Genomic DNA, 20,853 nt, shown 5'->3' with positions numbered 1-20,853 from the left:
TAAGTATATGCTTAAGCAACGTTTAGTCATTCTTTTTCCGTTGTTGTATTTATTACAAAACCACACACACACATTCCACACCATACTCCTTAAGGGCTGAAGGTTGTTATAGCTATGATTTATGTACTAAGAAGCTTACTGGATGGGCCTCCAGCTGCCCCTCGTCTGCTCTCTTGTTAGTCTAGTATAAGAATGCTTCCCATCCCTGTGCTCCCCAGTTCAGTCATTGATGTCACCCTATTGTGAGCTCCAGTGCTTCCCCCTATTACTAGTTATGCCATTTGTTTGACCCCATGCAGCCTGCTTTTGTTTGCCCTGTTTCTGTTTCCTTCTAATAAACCCCTTATGAGTTTTACCTCATATCAGCTCCTATCGCCTTCATTATCAGAATGTGACACATGATGTGGCAATGAATTTTTCTGACCAAGCTGGGGGGGGGGTGTCAGCATAACAACAGATTTTTTTGGCCCATAATCTCTTTGACTCAATGGAAAAATGTCACACAGTGATGTGCCAATGATCTAATACAAATTAATAAATTTGCTACCTATAAATTCTAATTCCATATATTTATATTCTCATTTGTGTGTCATCTTATTGCACCTTACTCTCTATTGCTCTTTAATGTACTATATACTATTGCACTTTACTATTTGCACTTTCTGGTTAGATGTTAAACTGAATTGTATTGTACCTGCTCAATGACAAAGTTAAAAAAAAAAAAAAACATAATCTTGTGGCTCAGTCATACTTTAGCGTCCTGTGAAACCTGCCTAAACAGAATGATATGGAAGACTTGTTATAAATATAGCTGCAAGCACCAATTATGGGGCCAAATACACAACCAGGGTATACATGGCATGTTAAGAATTTCAAAAAGGGGGAAATTCAAGAACTTGGAATAGAGAAGGAATATTACAAACTAACATACTGAAGTAAATATTCAAAACTGAGTAAGGATACATGTTTTTAAGATATACCTAAGAGGGAAATGTTGAATAGGTACCAGAATCATTTCAGGGGTGATTTCCAAAGTTTTGGAACCACTAGGAGCATATGGGAAGGCCTCTCACAATTAGAGGCAAAGCATGGCAACAGTGGGACTGGCAGAGATAATGGCATAACTGGCATAATGTAGCTAAATATGAGGTTCATAAAGCTAAATTAATAAAACAATCACCATTTACATTTCTTTGCCTCTCGAGCCGTGTGTTTAAAATCATATAATGCATTGTTTGGAGGGCATTAACCAGCTTATACCACTGTCACTACACCTTTGATATGCACCATTGTACCCGTTGATTTTCAATACTTAAATGAAGAATGTTAAGAGAAATGAAAAATGTGACCTCCAATTAAGAACTACCTGATCAAGGCCAACCAAGTTGCTGAGACGTCTTGTTTCTCTAGGAATCACATTTTGTTGTACAGACAGTCTGGACACGGGGAGGGCGCCCTTCAGCTTAGGCTCTGGAAGGTCTCCCATAAATCTAAGTATGATCCACCACACTGTAAGAGATGCCTGGAAGAGGACAGAACAAAGCTTTTGAAAAAAACATATTAACGAGGTTATAATCTTTAAAAGAGAATAAGACTAAAGGACAAAACGGCCTGAAAATTAAATAGTTTAAAAGCAGTGGAAAATGAACAAATGAACACAGATTGTGAAGCTATGAGAAGCATATAAATGAAAGGATAGCGATGGCGCTGAGATACCGTTATATCGCTTTCATTGTCGTGAAACAGCAGGGGCTGGCGTAGTCTTTGACGGACATAGCTGGATGTGCTGGAACCTTGGAAGTACATGGAAGCAAACTTGGGGAAAGAATACTCAGCAAGATCATCATAATCTTCTTCTGGAAAGTCCTTTATCATAGGGGCATCATCGAGGTCCACCTCCTCTAGCACTGCTCTCTTGCTCTCCAAGTCCTCAAGACAGCAAAATGAACACCTGAATCAGACAGATACTTCCAAAGTACATCCTTCAGTTATGACTGCTCTTGACTCGCGACAAGATTATTAATTTAGTTGTCTCTGATGTTTTTATCACTCTGAACTTCAGGGAAAAAACTAACCTCAAATCCCACTGGTGCTTGTCCCTCCTGCCCTCCAACCACACTAGGCAAGAAACCAAAGATATTGTCTACCATCTCCTGATCAGTGATAGATTCTGCTTTGGAAGCCTCCTTCTTCTGTCTGAGCACCCCCTCAAGCCTTTTCTGCCTCTCGATGGCAGCCAGCTCCTCAGCTCTGCGCTCTTGGGCAGACAGGAAGGCCTAGTAGGGGAAAGAAACCTTGTAACATGAGCAATGCCATCCACTTACACAGAAGCCCTTAGGTATACATGAAAAAATCAACCAAGAAAACAAAAAATGTACAAGGTGGCTGACTCACATCCTTCTTCATCTTCTTAATGGCCTTTCTTGCCAACATGCCCCTGGTGTGGGCCTGCAGCACTTTCACAGCCTCCTGCTTGCATTTCCACTGTTTCCTTGCAAGATAGCCCTTTACATGCTTCTGCAGAGTGATAGAGGCTGCTCGTTTCTGCTTGTGCAGAAGGTGCAGCTTTCGAGAATGGACTGTAGCCTGCAAGCGGGCAAAACCCAACTGGACCTGGGAGAGGAATGACAATGTTTTTATTAGCTAACTGATATATTAGCTAACAGCTATTAATTATTGTTACTGAGAACTTAAACAATATTGTAGTGTGCAAGCATGAGCCTAGCAGCAGCTTGGTACAATTGCTCTGTGTCTTGTCTATGTACTTTAGTGTTTTGTAACTGTGTTTTTTTGCTTTTTAGCAAGAGTAAACAATATGGCTTAGTCTAATTAGTGGCACCCTCTCTAACCATGAAGCTTGAGAGAGTTTTTATTATATTCTTATTCTTTTGTTTGGGTTGCTCAAATGCTGCAAATGCTTTGATCTCGGATCAGTTCTTTGTTTACTCTTGTGACCAGCTACTCATGATGAGGCCAGACAGACTGAAATACATACATACAGTTTAGATTCAATCCACCTGAATATACTGCCAATAGAATGCGGAGGAAAAAATGAAAGCAAAAAAACAGACAAATCATGGGGTCATTTCAAAACCCGTAATGCTAGAGTGAACAGGTTTTTCATTACACATTGAACACTTATTATTAGTAATTCTATGACTAATCATGCTCCTGTTCACTAATGTATGTTGAGAACAGCTTACCTTTCTGTATAGTCTTCTGCCATTGTAGCCACGCCAGTGTTTTTGTAGTACTATCGCTGCCTTTCTTTGTTTCACAAATCGCTTCCTGAGGGTGAAATGCAGAAAAGTGTCATGACACTGAAGTGATCCCTATGAAAAAGAAACGGTTCACTTGAAAATTATCTAGATATCGACTGATCCAACCATCTTGATTCAGGGATCATCCAGATATCAGTCTGCATGAAAAAGAAGGACCATGTAGGACCATCATTCTATTTTGTGAAATGGAGTGACTCTCCAGTTAAATTTGCCATCAAGGGTGAGTTCAACTCCGTTAATTTTTTGGGTTTTTTTCTTTTTTTCTGTTGTTCCCAAAACAAAAGGGTCATCATTGGTGATTCAGCATTAAGGACCTCAAAAGTGAGGCACTTTCAATTTTTTTCGGGCAAAAGGGGCAGGTGCTCAGGCAATCCTGGCCTCAACCGAATGTCCTTGATCACATTATTATTATTATTGTTGTTGTGCTGTGCATCCTAAGCATTGTATACCTGTGTTTGTAGGCCCTCAAGACTCTCTGAATGATGATGGCCTTTGCATGCATCGCTGTGTCTCTCTCCAGCTCCAACACAGTATCATGAAAGTCCTGAGAATAATAGGTACAGTTAATCAATTCTGCAGATGTTATGTACTGTATAAGATCAGAGATTATTTTTGTAATGGAAAAAGCATTGTACTTCATGCAAAAACTTATAAATAAATGGAACTTTCGTGACTGGGAATATGGATACCTTAAGAAAGATCTTTCTTTTTCCAATTTGCCAGTCATCCTTATCACCAAGGACGGACAGACAAATGGATTGACAACAGTTCTCTGGTGACTCCTGGGGAGATAATATACAATAGGTTAATTGCAGTGCATTAAACATGAATTTTGTCTGGCGTCTGAACTGAACTATTTGCAAAAAATTAAGCAACACATTTTGAGTATTACTGCCTCTTTGCACCTTATTTATTTTTTTTATGAGTAACTAAAGAGTCGAAAAAAATGCTTCTCACTCTTTTGGGGTCACACATAGCTGTTCTGAGCAACACACGATACCGGTCTAAGAACTCCAGGAATGTGTGCCGGATGGGATATCCAGCTTTTCGGATTCGAATGGTCTCCATCATGCCAGAGTAGCGAAGCTGACGCATGCACAGTTCCCTGTTGAATAGCTGATAAAAGAACATGCAGTAAGTATATGGTATATATGGTAAAGTCTAATTGAGATATTATGCACAGTAAGGTATAACCGATATTAAATACATTACATTATTACACAGTATTGTCCAGTACTGTACTTTCTCTCAGAAATGGACGGGATTCTAATGTTTTAGCCTAATTCTGAATGACAGCGCAATGAAAAATATCACGAATCAACAGATGACAGAGTAATGAAAATCATATTTTTCATCAATTTTTATAACACAGTCTGCAATGATGTGGCAACAAATTCAAACAGTCAAAACACTAGAGGCAGACTGGATGCGAGTTCTGTGGGGAAGCATGGGTGTGCGGACAAAGGGAGGTGAGTCATGCACTCGGCACAAGTGGACTGGTGGAGTTCACCGTGTTACAGCCTGTAGTCACTTGGCACACAGTTTGAAACTTATAAGCGACTAATTTCATGGAATTTTCCAGTTCTTTTTTTGCTCCATGGTAAACTGCAAATAACTGAAACCACAGCTATTGGTTCTGTGGATATGTGGGTCATTCTGTATCTGTTAAAATTACATCACAACATTACAACCAAATACCAGTGGTTATGAAGAGCATAGCATAACATTCTTCGTCATTGTGCATATTCAGGAAACATTTCACTATATATGAAAGCATTTCACAAAAAAAATGGTAACACCGCTTGAATGGGCCCAAGTTACAGTGTATTAGTTATTACTCAAGCATAAATCATGAACAAATACAGTAACTGCATGAAATACATGAACCATTATGATTGACTGATGGTGAATGTACATAGCTTAGTACTTAAAGTATTAATTAACCATATACTAAGTAAGAGTGTATTACTATATTATTTGTGCTCCCTAAAGTAATGTGTTACCAAATAAACCTTAGGGTTCCTTCAAGCCTGACCGAGCAGTTAGATAACAGATGGACGGATATTTTTACAGAGGTGTTCCTATCAGTATATTCTTCATAGTAAATTAACTTTACCATAGGCTTCTTGAAGTCATTTGGCTTGATACAGCGAATAAAAAAGGGCTGGCAGGCAGTGAGGGTTTTCATTAGAGATTCTAGAGACTGGCGAAACTGATTGCTTAGTGTGGGGATTCGCTTCTTGGTGTCAGTCGCTTGCTGTGGAGGGAGAAAGAGGATTTGTCAGCAGTTACCACACATTTGCAGATTTCCGAATTTCTCCAAACTCACATCTATGCTGTAAAAATGATTTCCTCGTAATGTACTGTTGGGAAAAGAATGATGTTTTTTTTTTTTTTTTACCCGCAGGGAGTTCTTAGGTGTAATAATCATCTTGGAATTGGAGCCTGTAGTTGTATTTGTTGCAAGTTCAGATGCAAAGATTTGCTTGAGAAGCTTGTTGGAGGAGGTGTCCAACAGCAGGAGGATATCTAAGCTCAGGGCATCCCTGTTCTTCTCAAGGAAACCTATAAAGATCAAGGCAACATCCTCAATATCAGGGGCCGTTTCTGATAAGATCCATTAACACCACATAAAATTAAATATAGTTGAGATACTAAATCAACATTATGAGATAACTGAGACCAGTTGCAGCCTCTTATATACATGCTTAGAGTAACCTAATGAAACCTCCCTGGAATCAGCACAACTTTATGATTACCAACCATGATTCCTGGAAACAGACTTACACAGAAAAAAAAATAATGGACGGAGAAAAAAAATTATGAATCCTTCCATGAGATCTAGTAATATTTTTGCATTACTATGAATACGTGCACTGTTGGTTCAAAGCACAAAGGGTAAAACTAATGGACTAATAGTTATATAAATAAATGCCATAAACATAGAATATAAAGTATTCTATATACTATAAAGCAATAAGACTATGGGGGAAAATACACACCATTCAACTTTCATCTGATGAATTTTTATATGAATTATTTAAGGGTTACCTGTGGAATTGTAGTGGACAACTCCAGCAAAATGCTGGATGCCAAACTGCATGTCATGGTTGTTCTTAGGGGGGATGTAGATGTTGCTTTTCCCATGAACCTGGTTCATTTTGTTCAGCAGGGTGGTATCTGTACCCTAAAATCAACATGTGGAAATACCAAAAAGAATAATTCATTTTCAGTATATTTAATTTTATCTGTGACATATATATAGTTATCTATGAAAAGTTTATTGTGAGATGGTGAAAGACAAAATAGGATCAAGAGATCAATTCTTATTTAAAATGTATGTAATGACGCCAGGTGACCATTATTAAATTGAGCACAGGGTTTGCTTAGTAAAATGGCGAGGGAGCTAGAAGAGTGCCCTCAGCAATCCGCTCGTGTACTGCACATTTTCTATGCTCAGTTTCTTTGTATTTTGAGTAAGTGGCTTATCCATAAATTTGGAAAGCTGTCGTGTCTGTATTTCATTTGTGTTCTATAATAATGCCCTTTCATTCACCAGAACGTTTGCCTCACTCTTGTTTACATTTCACCCACAACCTGTCGAGTACTGAAGATAAACCTTGGGAAAGTGGCTCTCCTCATCGATGAGTGCCAGAACGTTGAGGGACTTGATGGCCAACACATCTAGCGTATTTTGGTTGTCACTGAAGTCAATGTGCTTCCATGCGATGTTCTCCCGGGCGTAGTCCTCCTGTTCTAGCTTGAAGATATGCTTCACAAAAAACTGCTGCAACTGTTCATTGGCAAAGTTGATACAGAGCTGCTCGAAGCTACAGAAAAAAAAATGATTCAGAATACCTAGTTTTACATTTCATATTATGGCAAAAATATATGTCTATTCATACAAAAAAATTTAAAAATATAAAAGTTAAACATTTGTATTACAAATTAATGAACTCACCATTCATTATGAACTCATCATTCATAAACAGTCTCAGTTAGACTGAGCACTACAAAAGATCCTCGTAAATTAAATTATTTACATTTCTTAAAATTTCAGCATGTAGTAATGTAAAGAATATTATGGAGCAGGTTAAGGTTGTGGTTAAGGAAAATTCTGAATCCAAGTGTTAGTGTTTCATTTCCCAGGAGAGTGCTAGCACATACAAAACACCGTTACAAAAATGTCCTGTTCCTATAGTTAAAACGTAAGCAAAAGGTAAAGAGAAGTAATATTACTAGCACAAAACAGGTTTATTGATTGGGAAGTTCCATATTTATACCTTAACACAGACACTGCAATATCTATTTCATAGACAATTAAAATAAATCCATACACACCTATTTGTACTGAAGTTTTCAAAGCCAAAAATGTCCAGTAAGCCAATAGATTGATGGGTGACTTTAGAATCCATGGGTGGAGGCTTATAAATGACACTGTTAATTTTCTCCACAATCCACACAAACAGCCTTCCATAAATAGCCTGAGGAGGAGCAAAGTTAGTAAAGACTTCCAAGAAGGTCCATTGAGGGAGACACACAATTTTCTATTGGCTCCAGACAAATCAGTCGCCCTATAGTTAGATTACCGAACACCCTAAAGGTTCTGTCACACTGGCACAAGAAAATATCCCGTCTTTGCAGAGTCAAGTGAAAATGAGCGTCACTGGATATGCTACACCGTGGCATTTTGGGTATACTGTGGCATTTTGGGTATACTGTGGCATTTTCATTCAGCTAAAGAATGGTATTGTTTTGAAAATACCGTATGGCAAGATACACGAGAAGTAGGGTTGTGCGATGTCTACCTAATTAGCATATGACTATGTCTACAGTGACACACATGTGAGAAAATTCATTAAATACTTAATTTCTATTAATTTATTACTATTTCTATTTTTTGCACATTTGACTCCAGTCCCATCCTCCACTGCTCACTCAGTCTTTACTTTTCCTTCGTATAGCTTTGATGTGAGTTTCAAATCATGTACTTCAGTACTTAATTTTGTTATTTTGAGTGTTTCTTTTTTGTTGTTTTTGTATATTGTATATTTCGTCATTTTTGTGTAATTTGTTTCAGTCATTCAATTTGCACTTTTTGCACAGTAAAATCTAGACTGTTTAAAATTTGTTAATTGAACGTAAAATGGAAATCCCAAATTTTAGCCTATAAAGTGTGCTGTTGCTTATTTTTCTATAAAATAAGATGTTATTCGGACCAACTTCATTCTTTTATTTATAGTAACATTTTATTTATTTGTTTATTTTATGTCTATTAATAACTAATAAAAAAAATTCAATTATTTGATGTTGCTGAAGTCTGGCCTGGTAGTTAACCTACACTAGAGCTAGGATTACAACATCAAGGATGAGGGGAGGTGGTTTGCCGGTGGATCAGTCGTTCCATTTTCCACTTAAGGGCAAAATTCTCCTTTCTCCCCATTTATGAGCAGTCCTGCCCGATAGTATTTTATATCCTGTTCCATAATAATATAAACATTTAAATTACAAGGTTAAAAATTTTATAGACAAAATCGATTCTCAGAAGTTAAAACACACTTTGTGTCTATGTTGAATTCTCCTTATTTTTTTACGGCTCATATTATACGCCTTGTTATATAAAATTGTGGCTATTTATTAACATTTTCAGTAAAAAAAAAGCTGTTTTCTCTATTCTTAATTGACTGATAACACATTTTGCTGTTGCCATGTTTTTAATGTTAATTTTTCATGTCCTGAAGTATCATCTGAAACAGTTGCTGTAGAGTTTAAGCTGTTTTGGAATTGGATGTACCCAGTATTTTTGCCTTTTTCTTGTCACTTGTTGGCTTAGAAGAAACAAATAAAACTCGTCGTCAATGTTGCCAGCATGTCGCCAGTTTGACCATTTCTTTTGGGATGCAAACTTTTTTCCCAGTCAGTTGTGAAAATTTTGTATCATGTTTTTAGCATGAAAAAATTTGATTAATCAAATTTGAATATTTAATGATTGTCATTTTTTTGTGTAATGTTCAGTGTGAAACAGGCAGTAACACTGATAAATGTGACTGTTTACCTTGACAAATGCATTCCTGCCGTCTATGGCCTGTGCTGAACTCAGTGGTTTGGAAACATTCTCCCTGTTGGTTTTGACAGAACGCTTCGTCAAACTGCAGTCTAGTGCCTTCATATCCACCTGCGAAGTGAAAATGCATATTATACTCTAGACACTGAATAAGTGTATGGTGAAACACCTCCAAGTTACCAAGTAAAATTCAGACACTACTGACAATATACAGCTACTACCTCCAGCAACTTGGCAGCCATATTGAAATGAGCAGAGTTAAGGATGTCACAACTCTCCAGGTTGTTCAAAATTGTAGCTATAGAACATGGAAAAACACAACTATCAGACAAAATTTAGTGAACTGTTTCAATATTGTATACATTTTCTAAATAACTTTGAAACATCTATCATACTGGTTTAAAACCAAAAAGTTCTTGCTATAAGCAGCACAAACCCATATAAAAATAAACATAAAAAATAATGTACTCTAGCCCAGAAAAAAACATAATTTTTACCCTCAAAGTCCACATTTCCCAGATGAAGGATTGCAGCTAGTAGCTTGGAAATCTCCCAGGAGTTATTTTCTGTGAACATCAGGATCCTCATAGCAGAACAGAAGTTAGCGTACTCTTTGACGTCATCACGTCCTTCGCAGCTGGTGCAGTTACCCTGAAAGATTTAATCCAAAAGATGCCTTTAGCTGCACTAGTCACTGCCATTTCTGAGTTATTACTCTCAATTGACACTTTTCTTATTGATTAGATTTGAACATATATTGACGTTGTTTCTTCACAAATGCAGAATTATAGCTGGAAATACCATAGTGAGGTATTTGTATTCTGAGGACTTTCCCAATTGTAAAATCTTCTTCTGCTCAGCTGGCATCCCCATCAACATACAATAAAAGATGTGGTAGTTTCTCTCTTCTGGAGCCTGGAATAGTAGGATTTTATTGTCATCATACGCTGAAGTATGAAATGTTCTCCAGTAATCCACTATAGTACATTATACTCATTACCACACCTTGTACAATAATTAAACACCAACTGCTTCCATTAAACTTCCTGTCATATATTGGAATTCTAGTGTACTGCCAAATACAACAAACAAACAAGAAAAATTAATTACAGTTTTAAAAATGTAATATATGATGATATACACATGGACTGTGGTAAAAAATGTATATTTTTTTCAGTGCTTTTGATGTATTCCTTCACATGGTTCTACTGCTTGTTACCTGGCGACAGACACGGGACTTCTCCAGCAGGTACTGCTCCACCCGAGCGCCATCGATTGCACCACTTTTGGTGAATGAAATGTCGATGTACTTCCCAAAGCGACTAGAGTTGTCATTGCGAACTGTCTTTGCGTTTCCGAAAGCTACGGGAGTAAAAACACCACCTGTATTATCACCACCATCTTCATTGCATAATAAGCCCTGTGTGCTGCAACAATACATTTAGATCACCTTCCAAAATGGGGTTGGCCTCCAGGATCTGCTGCTCGATCCAGGAATGTTGGCCACTCACAGCAGCCAGGAACTGTAGCATCAGTTTGGTAGTTTCCGTCTTTCCTGCCCCTGACTCCCCACTAATAAACAGAGGAGCATTTGTCATAATATAAGAAAATTGTAAAGGGGGCACATTTCTGAGGATCCATATAATTATTAACAGTTACGGTAGGGCTCATAAAGACTAACCCTAAACACTAACAGGATTTTGTTTGATTCAATTATGAGTTGATGTACCCATGAGAGGTTTTTATGCTGCCAATTTGCATATACTCCAGAATGCTATGGAGATTGATCAGACGAAAGTCCCTCTTTGCAATGAAAGTTAACATAATCCCAAAAAACCCATTTCCACTGCATTTCAGCCCTAACACAAAAGGAACTGCTAACAATATTCTCTTGTTAAAACAGGTGACAGTGCTGACGAGGACAAGACTGGAGATCCCTCTGTCATGCTGATCGAGCTGGAATAGAAGACTGGATGGTTTAAAAGGAGGGTGGTGCTTGAAATCATTGATCTTACTCTTAACCATGGTTACCTGCAAGGAAACACGTGCAGTTATCATTGCTTTTCATGCTTCACAAGCAAGGATATTGCTGCTAGTAAGACTGTAGCTAAATCAACCATTTATCGGATCATCAGGAACTTCATGGACAGAGGTTCAGTTGTTGTAAAGAAGGCTTCAGGGTGCCCAAGAAAGTCCAGCAAGCGCCAGGACCGTCTCCTAAAGGTGATTCAGCTGCAGGATCGGGGCACCACCAGTGCAGAGCTTGACAGGAATGGTAGCAGGTAGGTGTGAGTGCATCTGCACACATACAATGAGGTAAAGACTTTTGGAGGTTGGCCTGGTGTCAAGAAGAGCAACAAAGAAGCCACTTCACTCCAAGAAAAACATCGGGGACAGACGGATATTCTGCAAAAGGTACAGGAATTGGACTGCTGAGGAGGTAAAGTAATTTACTCTGATAAATCAATTTTCTAAATGTTAATTGTTTAGGACATCCAGAAAAGAGATTGTCCAGAGAAGAAAAGGTGAGCACTACCATCAGTGCTGTGTCAGGCCAACAGTAAAGCATCCTGAGACCGTTCATGTGTGGGGTTGCTTCTCAGCCAAGGGAGTAGGCTCATTCAAAATTTTGCCTTGGAACACAGCCATGAATAAAGAATGGTACCAAAACATCCTCGGAGAGCAACTTTTCCCAACCATTTAAGAACAGTTTGGTGACTAACAATGCCTTTTTTAGCATGATGCAGCACTGTGCCATAAGGCAAAAGTGATAACTGGCTTGGGGAACAAAACATCAACACTTTTGGTCCATGGCCAGGAAACTCCTCAGCCAAACAAAAACCCACAAATTCCGACATATTTCAAGCATTGATTATGCAAGAACGGGCTGCCATCAGTCAGCATTTGATCATCAGTCACTTGACTGACAGCTTGCCAGGCCGATATGCAGAGGTCTTGATAAAGAAGAGCCAACACTGCAAATATCAACTCTTTGCATAAACTTAATGTAATTGTCAATAAAATCCTTTGACACTTATGAAATGCTTGTAACTATACTTTAGTATACCATAAACATCTGACAAAAAGATCTACAAACACTGAACCTGCAAACTTTGTGAAAGCCAATATTTATGTCATTCTCAAAACTTTTGACCATTATTAATCAGAATAGAAACTCACACAGTCCCTAGGGGTCCTTAGTGTGGTGTTCATGAAGGTTTATTACAGCTCATAAAATGGAGGAAACTCAAGGTGTAATTCAGAGCAGCCAACCTGATGACACAGCATTGGTCCTTCTGGTTTCGGCGCATGTTGAAGAAGCAATTGTCAGCGATGGCGAAGACGTGTGGGGGCAGCTCCCCCAGCCGCCGATCGGTGTAGAGCTCCACCTGCTCTGCCGTGTATATGGGCAACAGCTGGTAGGGATTAACTGCTACTAAGATGGAACCGCTGTAGGTCTGTAGAAATATAGAGAAATTGTCCCTCAGCTACAGCACTGAGTGACACTCTATATACAATCAAAGTACTAAGATTATTCAGTTTTCACATTTTCACTTTCTGTGCTACCAAATATGTAGCATTTTGCCAAAGTGCTGGTAACCAAGTCTGATTGTTGTAATCACAGTAAATACCAAAAGATTAAATTAGTTGAGCTGATAAGTCTACATTCCTCAGAATATATACTGGATAAAGAGATTATGAAGGGATGGGTTAATTTAGTAGTCTCTGGGGAGACACAAATTTTAGTTTCAGTTCAAACTGGGAATTCAATTCATCAATTCATCCATCCATCCATCCATGTTCCAAACCACTTATCCTACTGGGTCGCGGGGGGTCCAGAGCCTATCCCGGAAGCAATGGGCACGAAGGCAGGGAACAACCCAGGATGGGGGGCCAGCCCATCGCAGGGCACACTCACACACCATTCACTCACACATGCACTCTAACAATTTAGCAATTTAGCAAGTCCAATCAGCCTCAGCATGTTTTTGGACTGTGGGGGGAAACCGGAGTACCCGGAGGAAACCCCACGACGACATGGGGAGAACATGCAAACTCCACACATATGTGACCCAGGTGGAGACTCAAACCTGGGAGCCAGAGGTGTGAGGCAACAGTGCTAACCACTGCACCACTGCGCCACCCATTAATCAATTCATGTCCTATGAGAAGAAGTGCAGCATACATTTTCAAACAACATATTTGTTATACAACATATAGTCAGTGGTAAGTGCAGCAGGTGCAGCTATCATTCCATGTAGTGATGCCTCAAAATTTAAAAATGAAATACAGCTGCATTTACAGAAACATACCATTCTGTTGTTTTTGACCGTCCTGTTACAAATTTGTAACAAATATAAAAACTATATAGTTCTATGCTAATAAAGATAAGAGAGAACTTTGAGTGACTTTAACATGGAGCAATGAGGAACTTACATAAATGATGCCTTCTCTGTGTCTTTTCAGGAGATTACGGAGGAGCCCGGCTTCATTGAAATCCCCCAGGCGAATCATGTCATCCACTCCAGTCACAGAGGTGGGGTGCATGGGCCGGATTGTATCCTTGTTGTCTTTGTTGAGTTTCAGCTCCTTAAATTAAATTAGAAAACGTTATAATTATAACTAATTAAGCTTATTAAGTGAGCAGGTGATACAATTTAACAAATACATGGTATTTGCTGGGTGCCCTGGAGGAGAGGATTGGGAACCAAAGCGATGTTCTTATAGCCACCTGACAAGATATCAGTAACTTTTTGTAGAACAGAAGAAATTCTTATTACTTTTTATTACTTGTTGTTCACTTGCATATATTCTGATGTGTAGTTGTTTTTTTCTTGGAAAATATGTACTTACTGCACAGATCAATAGCTTTAAACATTTTTGAAACATTTGATGTCCTAAGACTTTTGCACAGCACTGAATATGTAAATGGCTTCAAGTTTCAGCCCTTCTTCAGCCTTTTTCTGGGTTTTTATGTTTTACCTTTCCTTCATCATCAATCAGACTGAGCTGGCCAGTGTCTGTCAGTTTGACCTCCGCACCAATGGGGACCCCAGTACCAGAATCTACCCAAACATAATCTCCCTGCAAATCAAGAAGTACAGTGATGTTAAAGTACATGACATATCTGCATTCAGTAGAGTTCAGTTCTTTCATTTCTGAATTTGAAATAGAAATGTTTAATATTTGTTTCATGGTACCTCATAAAAGAAAATATAAACCTCTCATGAATAATAATACTATATTAATATTATAATCTAAATATTTCAATGATTTTTTTTTATTTACATAGTAATAAAAGCTGATAATACCTGTCTCAAAACCACCATGTTGGAAATCTTCTTTCCTCCAACCTGAACATTAAAAAGTGATCATGTTAGTCTGAGACCAAGCCTGTGTATTCAGTGCCGTTATGAAGTCATATGTTCTGTAAGCACATGAAAATGGCTACCAAGCTTAACTGCCACACCCTGCTTAGCCCAGTCCAGCAATATTCTACCGCACAACTGTAAAGATTTATAAACACAAAACTATTACTCATCATCAAAACCCACATGGAAACTTCTCATATTACGGAAGGTTCATGCAGAATTTCTCTCTTTGTACTTAACCCTTTAGGTCCTCTTGAAAATGTCCATCTTAATTTAAAGTAGATTCTACCTCACGACATAGACCAAGGTGAAGACCATTTTTTGAGAGAATTTGAGATAATGTGACACTGAAGGAGAAGCTGACAGGAGCTGAACTTACCTTAGAATTCTGCTCCTGAACGTCCCTCTGGCCTGAGGTTCCACTTACAATGTACTGATCTTTCTGACATGCTTCTCTTGCACCAGGATATTGTCAAATGGTACAACTCATCTTTATGGCCCTTAGACTTCGACCTCTAGCAGACAATGATCCACCCAAAACAACTAACATCTAAATGACAGGGAGCAAGAATACTTCCCTGATATTCAGGATTCCACATTTTTCCTGGTCTTTCCTTTACATTTGCCTTTGATAGCTTTTGTGACACATATTGATAGCTTTAATTTTTAAAAGTTTATACCTAACATGATTTCTCAAGTATGTACATCCTACCCATTGATTTTTTTTTGTAATTCATAAAAATGTATTTACAGTAGAATGTATAGACAGTATAGCAGGTGTAAGGTAACCCAGACAGGAAGACACGGATCCAGGAATGCAATCCCACGCCTTGTTTATTGGTGCAATCGGGGCAGAGGTACAGATAGGGACAGGCAGAAGTCGTGGTCGTTTCACGGGCAGAGAGGTCGGAATACGGGAAGTCAGTCCGACGAGTAGGCATGAGACGGGACCACGGGAGGGGGGGAACCGGACGTGCCGGTCTCGGTGGGGAAATCGGGTCAGGAGCGGGTCTGGGGAAGGAAAGGGAGGCAGGTAAGGAGAAAACACTGGGTGAACAGAGCAGGCGAGGGAGATGAGGGAGACTATAGACAAAGTAACGCTCAGTGCGGCTCGGAATCATCGGCTCAATACTTCGCGGAGTGCTGGGGTAATTCGGCCGTATTTATACTCCCTCTCGTTACCCGCAGCGCCGCACAACCAGTAGCTCCCGCCTGTGTGGGTGTGACACCAGAAACATAAGATCATATGGTGCCAATCTAGTTTGTACTAAATACCTACTGGCAATAAATGTGATATGCAACCTCTGGACTCTGCACTACAATCCAGCTACAGTGCTCTTTACAAGGCCATAAATGGTGACTCACACTATAAACAGTAGATAGATCAACTCACAGTCATTTGTTTTTAGCAGAAAAAAATGCATATAGATATAATGTTAAAATGTGTCTGCTTTATAGCATCTTAATTTTATATCAGGAAGAAAAGCATGACATTCAGCAACATACAGACGTGGACAAATTTGTCGGTACCCGTCCACAAAAAAAGAAAAGTAACAGAAGTTCATGCCCAGTTGGAAGCCTCCACAAAAATATGGACAGGTACTCCTGCAGAAGCAAGGAAAACCGTCCCAGCTGCACACAGTTGGGATTAAGCGGTTACAGTGATGGATTAATGGATGGACTGATGTTTTCTAGCTGTAGTAATTACTATACAGACAAGGACAAATTTGTTAGCACACTTCCAGAAAAAAAACAAAAAAACACAACTATCTCTGAAATAACTGACAAATATTTAATGGCATCCCTTATTGTCTATTCCATATTTAACACAAATCAGACTTTGGTATATAAACAGATGTGCTTAATGCTTTTCCTCTGTAAGCAGGACGTGGGTCACTAGAGCACAGATGGTGTGCCACCTGCTCACAGATTTGTCTAAGAAATGCCTCCTTATCCGCCCTCACAGCTGTCATTCTCAGTTCCCGGTATAGACTAGAGTTGCCACCAAGTTGTGCACTGCGACTCCTCTTAATAATATCCAGGGTGCCCTTCGAGACGAGACACCTCCTTCTGGGGACACTGGCAACACCAACACAGCCCTCAGCAACCTTTAGGGTCTGATCAGGAAGGTCTCCCACATCACATTGGAGTCGGCAGTCACACCCTAGTCTGCAAGTTCCTCACACAAACTGCGTGCAAACTCATCAGAAACAGCTTGATCTGGAACTCTGGCTAAGTTCAGCCTCACTCTCCCAGTGGATGGTAGCCTACTGGATCTAAGCTGAATCTTCAGAGTAGCGACAAAAAGTCTGTGGTCAGAATTCACAAACTGGGCACTTCTGCAGACCTTGCAGTACTCCAGCATCTGCCCACACGTATGTGATCGGTCTCCTTTGCGGCACCCCCCTATTATTCGAGTACCAAGTCCGACGATGCAGCTCAGGCTGTTGGGACCAGGACCTTTCTCAAAGTCAAGGAACATGCCAAGGATGCCTAGTACCCAAGGTAGAGATTTCTCATTTATATTGATGCTACGGTCAAAATAATCAGTTTTCTTCAAAGCAGTTTCTGTTCCTCAGAGCCTGGCTGCCAAAGCCTCTGCTCCTCATAGCACTGACCTGTGACCTGACCTGTACAGATCATTTTCAGGATGATGTTCTGCCAGACTGGGAGGTCTGAGGTGGTAGGACTGATGGAGGGCACAGACCTGGCAGGACACAAGCTCTGGCCCTCAGCCTTGTCTGGCTCCCAGCGCAAGCAGTGCTGCAGCACCTCGATCACTGCGTCTTTCTCCAGGATCTCAGCACAGAGGGCTCGTATTCTGCATGTTACATATGAAGCTATATTGTGCATATTTACGCAGTGATATCACACACGCAATTAAATTTTTTTAAGTATTGTTAAGTTTTTAAACCACAATCTCAATTTTTGGGTGATTTCACTCTAGGGCTGCACAATTACAGATGTAGCCGCTTGAATTTTCCCCTGCCGGTTGCCTGCCAAAAGCCAGCCAAAGGGACTGACCCCCCTCCTTCTGGGGGTGTGCCTAAATTCTCATCTAAACCCGCCCATTTATTCACTTGCAGGGTGTTACCATGAGATGGCGCTTTCTTTACAAAAACACATTTTAGTTGTGGTCACAAGTTTACATACAACAGGTATCAACCAGAATCTTTTGGTAGCCATTAACAAGCCTCTGGCATAATTCTGGCTGAATATTTGACCACTCTTCTTTGCAGAATTTCTAGTTCATTTAAACTAGTTGGGTTCCAGGCATAGACCTGGCTTTTCAGCATAACCCACAACTGTTTTGAAGCTTGGCATCCTGATCAGGAGTGACAATTTATATAAGAACATAAGAAATGTATAAACGAGAGGAGGCCATTCAGCCCATCAAGCTCATTTGAAGAGAACTGCAATAGCTCAGCAACTAATAGCTAACTAATTTGTTGTTTTAATATTCATTTATTGTATTGTATTATTCCTGTAATATAATGTGATTGCACATTTTATACTTCAACGTTTAATCTGTTGCATGTTATAAACTGTGAAAAGGCTGGTATTGTGTGTTTTCTTACAGTTTTTTTTTAATTGCTAAGACAGTACCATAGATTCTACTCTGTCTCTTCACATACATGATCCATCCTTGGCATTGCTCTGGAGAAATATCTTGGCATACAGCATTCATTGTTCGATCTTGTCTCAATTAACATAATTTGTTTATTTTCTACTTTGCATGCCAACAACTATTTTGAGTGGTAGTGTTTTCATTTCTTTGTGAGTTTAGCTAGAATTTTAGGGTTTGTGCTTAGTGGATTGATTAAAGGAGAGGAGATTTTAGGAAATGTTTTAGCAATTCAGAAAAACTGTAAAATGTCAGGGCATGTCAGACTGCTTTGAAAGTGGGTGAGAGACCTCAGACTCCAAAGGGTTACAGTAAATACTTACTATGCTATGTTTCATTTATGTTCCTCTTTTTGAGTCTGGTAATATGACAAAAAATTCCCAATCTATCTATCCAGTGCTACTTTATCATTCCATCCTCGTTGTGCAATGTAGTGCACTCCTATGGGCAAATTAGTAACTCCAATTAGCCTCAGCATGTCTTTGGACTGTGGGGGGAAACCGGAGTACCCGGAGGAAACCCCACGACGACATGGGGAGAACATGCAATCTCCACACCCATGTAACCCAGGCGCAGACTCGAACCTGGGTCCCAGAGGTGTGAGGCAACAGTGCTAACCACTGCACCACCATGCCGCCCCCTGTATGCTATTTCATTCTATAAAAAGAAACTTACAGTACTGTACAATAAAGTATTTCACCACTTCTTCTTCCTCAGCTCCCACTGTTTGCTAGCACATGCATCTTTTGTTTTCTTAGTGCAATCTGTGCTTTATTTTTTTCGTGAAATGTAAGTGCAGTATCTGTTTATTAAGTGCTGTGGTTTAATATGTACATTATTATTTCAGTACTGTGTATACTGTCCTTAATGTCTTGCCTCTTCTATAACTTGAGATACGCCAAAATTGACATGCAACAAGTGGTCCTGGTTCCAAATGCGGAAGTCGATGGATACCTGTACTTTATATGCTGTAGTGTGCTGGGTGTCAGACATTGCAATGCACCTTGCTTTGATTTTGACCCGTTAGATCAGAGGGAGGTAATCTTATCCAGAAAGGGCCGCTGTGTATGATGGTTTTCACTGCAACTCTCTGAACAGCGAATCTAACGGTTATCCCAATACCTTGATCTTGCTAGCATATTTAAATGTGTACGTATTCAGGAATAGAGTGGTGAAGGCATTCAGAGGAGGACTGATGATTATCAGAGGGAACAAAGGGGCTGGGTACTTGTCAGTATCCAGTAGAACCACCAGACTCCTACACTGAATTGTTCTGGATGTGGCACAGACGCTAATCCCTCTGTATTAGGGGATCCGTCTCCAGTTTGTACTCTTCCAGTTAATAGGTAGATTTTCAGACAGATTTTCTCCCTAGTCCAGTACTCATTGACAGCCTAATAGACCGTGTTTCAGTTTCTCTTGATAGTCAATACATGTCACAGGATGTACATTACTCTGATGGGCAGGCCCTCTTACATATGATGGAAACACTACAACAACTTAAGAATAAGGGTCAGAAGAGTGAAATACATATAATGAGTGTGTTGCTCAGCAGACTAAGACTCTGTGGCTGTGATCAGAAGGTCGACGGTTCGTGCTCAGAATTGGCAGAATAGCCACATGTCCACAGGCTTTTGAACAAGACCTGAAAACCCTGGGGGCCTCAAGGTAGCAGTCTCTTCACTGTGACCCCCAAGCTTGTTCTTGCCCTTATGGAGAGTAAGATGGGGCAAATTATTAATCCCATGGGGCCTCAGCAGAATTACAAACCAGTACAAGGAAAATAGTTGTTAATTTTACATACTACTTTCTGCTGGCATTATGAGCATATTCAGATTATACTTTTTCCCCATAATTGCAATTTTAACATTAAATTTATGATTTTACCATGGTCCTGTGGCCGCTTTATATGGTAATTATTGATGAAAACTTTTTTAGAAGGTGAAACAATATTAAAATTGCTTTATTGCGTAAAAAAAACTGTTTTTGTTTAGTAAAATAATGTTTTTTCGCTTTTTATACTGCCGTCTTGTGGCAAATTTAAGTACTGCAGTTTGAAAATAATTAAATGATTTCTTCCCGAAATTGCAATACCTACGTTTGGCCACGAGATGGCAGCAAGAAAATAGAAAAATTATTTTCCCACGGTCTATTAGCAGCTTTGTGTGGTAATTGTTTGTATTAAAAATACATTGGACCAAGTCAAATTATTTTAATGAAGAATTAACATCAAAAAGCTGCTAGTAGACCGTGGGAAAATAATTTTTTACTTTTCTTGCTGCCATCTCGTGGCCAAAAGTAGGTATTGCAATTTCGGGAATAAATCATTTGTTTTCAAACTGCAGTACCAACTTTTGGCCACGAGATGGCAGCAAGAAAAGTTAAAAATTATTTTCCCACGGTCTACTAGCAGCTTTTTGATGTTAATTCTTCATTAAAATGATTCGACTTGGTCCAATGTATTTTTAATAAAAACAATTACCACACAAAGCTGCTAGTAGACCGTGGGAA

The 20,853-nt window shown here is 39.4% G+C and overlaps 1 protein-coding gene across 1 annotated transcript in view; it reads right to left on the bottom strand.

The window, feature by feature from the left end:
* Positions 1-14,502, bottom strand: part of LOC125709352 (unconventional myosin-VIIb) — a 29,730-nt gene extending 15,228 nt beyond the window's left edge. Inside the window, exons 1-22 of the mRNA XM_048977679.1 lie at positions 14,329-14,502; positions 13,783-13,935; positions 12,619-12,803; positions 10,796-10,917; positions 10,565-10,707; positions 10,147-10,260; positions 9,843-9,996; positions 9,567-9,643; positions 9,337-9,456; positions 7,623-7,765; positions 6,901-7,111; positions 6,333-6,468; positions 5,683-5,846; positions 5,398-5,538; positions 4,239-4,397; positions 3,971-4,063; positions 3,731-3,825; positions 3,204-3,288; positions 2,395-2,613; positions 2,076-2,276; positions 1,717-1,929; positions 1,367-1,522 (exon numbers count right to left, since the gene is read on the bottom strand). Of these exons, the coding sequence (XP_048833636.1) occupies positions 1,367-1,522; positions 1,717-1,929; positions 2,076-2,276; positions 2,395-2,613; positions 3,204-3,288; positions 3,731-3,825; positions 3,971-4,063; positions 4,239-4,397; positions 5,398-5,538; positions 5,683-5,846; positions 6,333-6,468; positions 6,901-7,111; positions 7,623-7,765; positions 9,337-9,456; positions 9,567-9,643; positions 9,843-9,996; positions 10,147-10,260; positions 10,565-10,707; positions 10,796-10,917; positions 12,619-12,803; positions 13,783-13,935; positions 14,329-14,502 (3,258 nt within the window). The remainder of the gene's footprint in view (positions 1-1,366; positions 1,523-1,716; positions 1,930-2,075; positions 2,277-2,394; positions 2,614-3,203; positions 3,289-3,730; positions 3,826-3,970; positions 4,064-4,238; positions 4,398-5,397; positions 5,539-5,682; positions 5,847-6,332; positions 6,469-6,900; positions 7,112-7,622; positions 7,766-9,336; positions 9,457-9,566; positions 9,644-9,842; positions 9,997-10,146; positions 10,261-10,564; positions 10,708-10,795; positions 10,918-12,618; positions 12,804-13,782; positions 13,936-14,328) is intronic.
* Between the last annotated feature and the right edge of the window lie 6,351 nt (positions 14,503-20,853).

Source organism: Brienomyrus brachyistius, chromosome 15, assembly GCF_023856365.1.
Source record: "Brienomyrus brachyistius isolate T26 chromosome 15, BBRACH_0.4, whole genome shotgun sequence".
NCBI classification, from domain to species: Eukaryota; Metazoa; Chordata; class Actinopteri; order Osteoglossiformes; family Mormyridae; genus Brienomyrus; species Brienomyrus brachyistius.
This window is presented reverse-complemented; position numbering and strand designations above follow the sequence as displayed.